Here is a 1,486-nt window from a genome sequence, read left to right as displayed (position 1 = left end):
TCTCTCTCTCTCTACCTCCTCCTCCCTCTCTCCCTCTCTTACAGTATGTGAGTACATTCCTGGGTCAGCATTACGTGCTTCTTCATTAACTTTAGTTAAATGGAGGACAGCTTGTCCAATGGCCGACTTGGCATAGTCTTTCCAATGACCTTTCAGTACAGACTGTGAGGCAAAGAAATAATAAAATTAATTAATTAACGAAGAATTTAATTAGTGACACATCTACTGTACATGAACAATAGTGAATGATGGCATCAATGTGAATCAGAGAATTTATAATAAATACACATATATTGTAGGTCATTTTGATGAAAATGTACCGTATTTCCTTAAATAGAAGCTGGATGCAAATAAATGTTGGGGTAGCAATAGAATTGAAGTATAAAGACACAAATCTAGCCATGAAGTAACCCAGATGCCTTGTAGATACTTCCTAATCACGAGTTTGAATCCTACTCTGAGCCGAAGTTTTTTTATTTAAAAAATTTTTTCGAGGTCCAAATACCATTTTAGGAAATAGACGCCCGGGCTTTTATTTAAGGAAATACGGTACATGTACATGTACATGTACTTGTAGGTTGAGTGCAATAATATGAGAATAAACTTTTAGTCACTTTTTAAAAGAGTATACATGTACAAGCTACCAGTGTATTGATTGTACCTTGGTCATGTCTTTCAAAAGTTTAACAATCTCAATTGCCACCTCTTGCTCAATAGATCCTTGCAAATACCAGCGGAGGGGTCTCACGTGAGTCTCTCCTGCTACCGGCTTAGGGTTTTTAAGAGCAGCCAAAGTCACTGCAGCAGTAATAGTTGAATCACCAGTTAACTTCTGAAGAGGGAGAGAGAGGGAATGAAATATATGAGATATTTGATGCATACACATGTATATGTACAATATAGCACAGAAATGTAGGGGGTTAAAAATCTTACACATTTCCAAAAAAGCCTGCAAAATTTATGTTATAAATTTAAAAAAAATCACACCATTTAAAAAGCAATTAGTCAACACTTCAAATTTTATAGCTATGTACAAATGTACTTAGTATGATAATGTACTATGATTATTAATTTGTAATTTATAAATAACTGGTTCATTACCTGTAGAATATTAGAACCACGTCCTTTCACCTTCACCTGCACAGACAATGCCTTAGCAATGACTGCTAGCAGACAGTCCAGTAATCCTAACTGGTTTATGGTAGAGGCTGAATTAACTGCCTCAGCAATAGCACTGTAGCCAAGAGGAGGGAGTACTGTAACATCAGTCATTGTGGCAAACTCCCTTGGTTTAATGTAGGGGAGTATGAACCTTAATAGAGAACAAACCTAGAGGGGGAGGAGAGAGAGAGGGAGAGGGAGGGGGAGGGAGAGAGGGAGGGGGAGGGAGAGATAAGGAGGGAGAGGGAGATAGGGAGGGAAAGAGAGAGAGAGAAGGAGGGAGAGGAGAGAGAGAGAGAGAGGGAGAGGCAGAGAGAGATAAGGA

At 38.6% G+C, this 1,486-nt stretch overlaps 1 protein-coding gene across 1 annotated transcript; it reads right to left on the bottom strand.

Moving 5' to 3' along the window:
- Positions 1-15: 15 nt before the first annotated feature.
- Positions 16-1,348, bottom strand: LOC109592736 (E3 ubiquitin-protein ligase MYCBP2-like; the record flags this gene model as incomplete). The annotated part of the gene is made up of 3 exons (XM_020008113.1): positions 1,102-1,348; positions 662-832; positions 16-162 (listed from the first exon to the last, which is right to left on the bottom strand). Coding segments are annotated over exons 1-3 (489 nt in total), but the record flags the coding sequence as incomplete, so codon positions are not given.
- Between the last annotated feature and the right edge of the window lie 138 nt (positions 1,349-1,486).

Source organism: Amphimedon queenslandica, unplaced genomic scaffold (genome assembly GCF_000090795.2).
Source record: "Amphimedon queenslandica unplaced genomic scaffold, v1.1 AMPQUscaffold_4117_Cont23899, whole genome shotgun sequence".
Taxonomy (NCBI): Eukaryota; Metazoa; Porifera; class Demospongiae; order Haplosclerida; family Niphatidae; genus Amphimedon; species Amphimedon queenslandica.
Note: the sequence above shows the minus strand (reverse complement) of the source record. Positions and strands in the feature narration are given on the sequence as shown.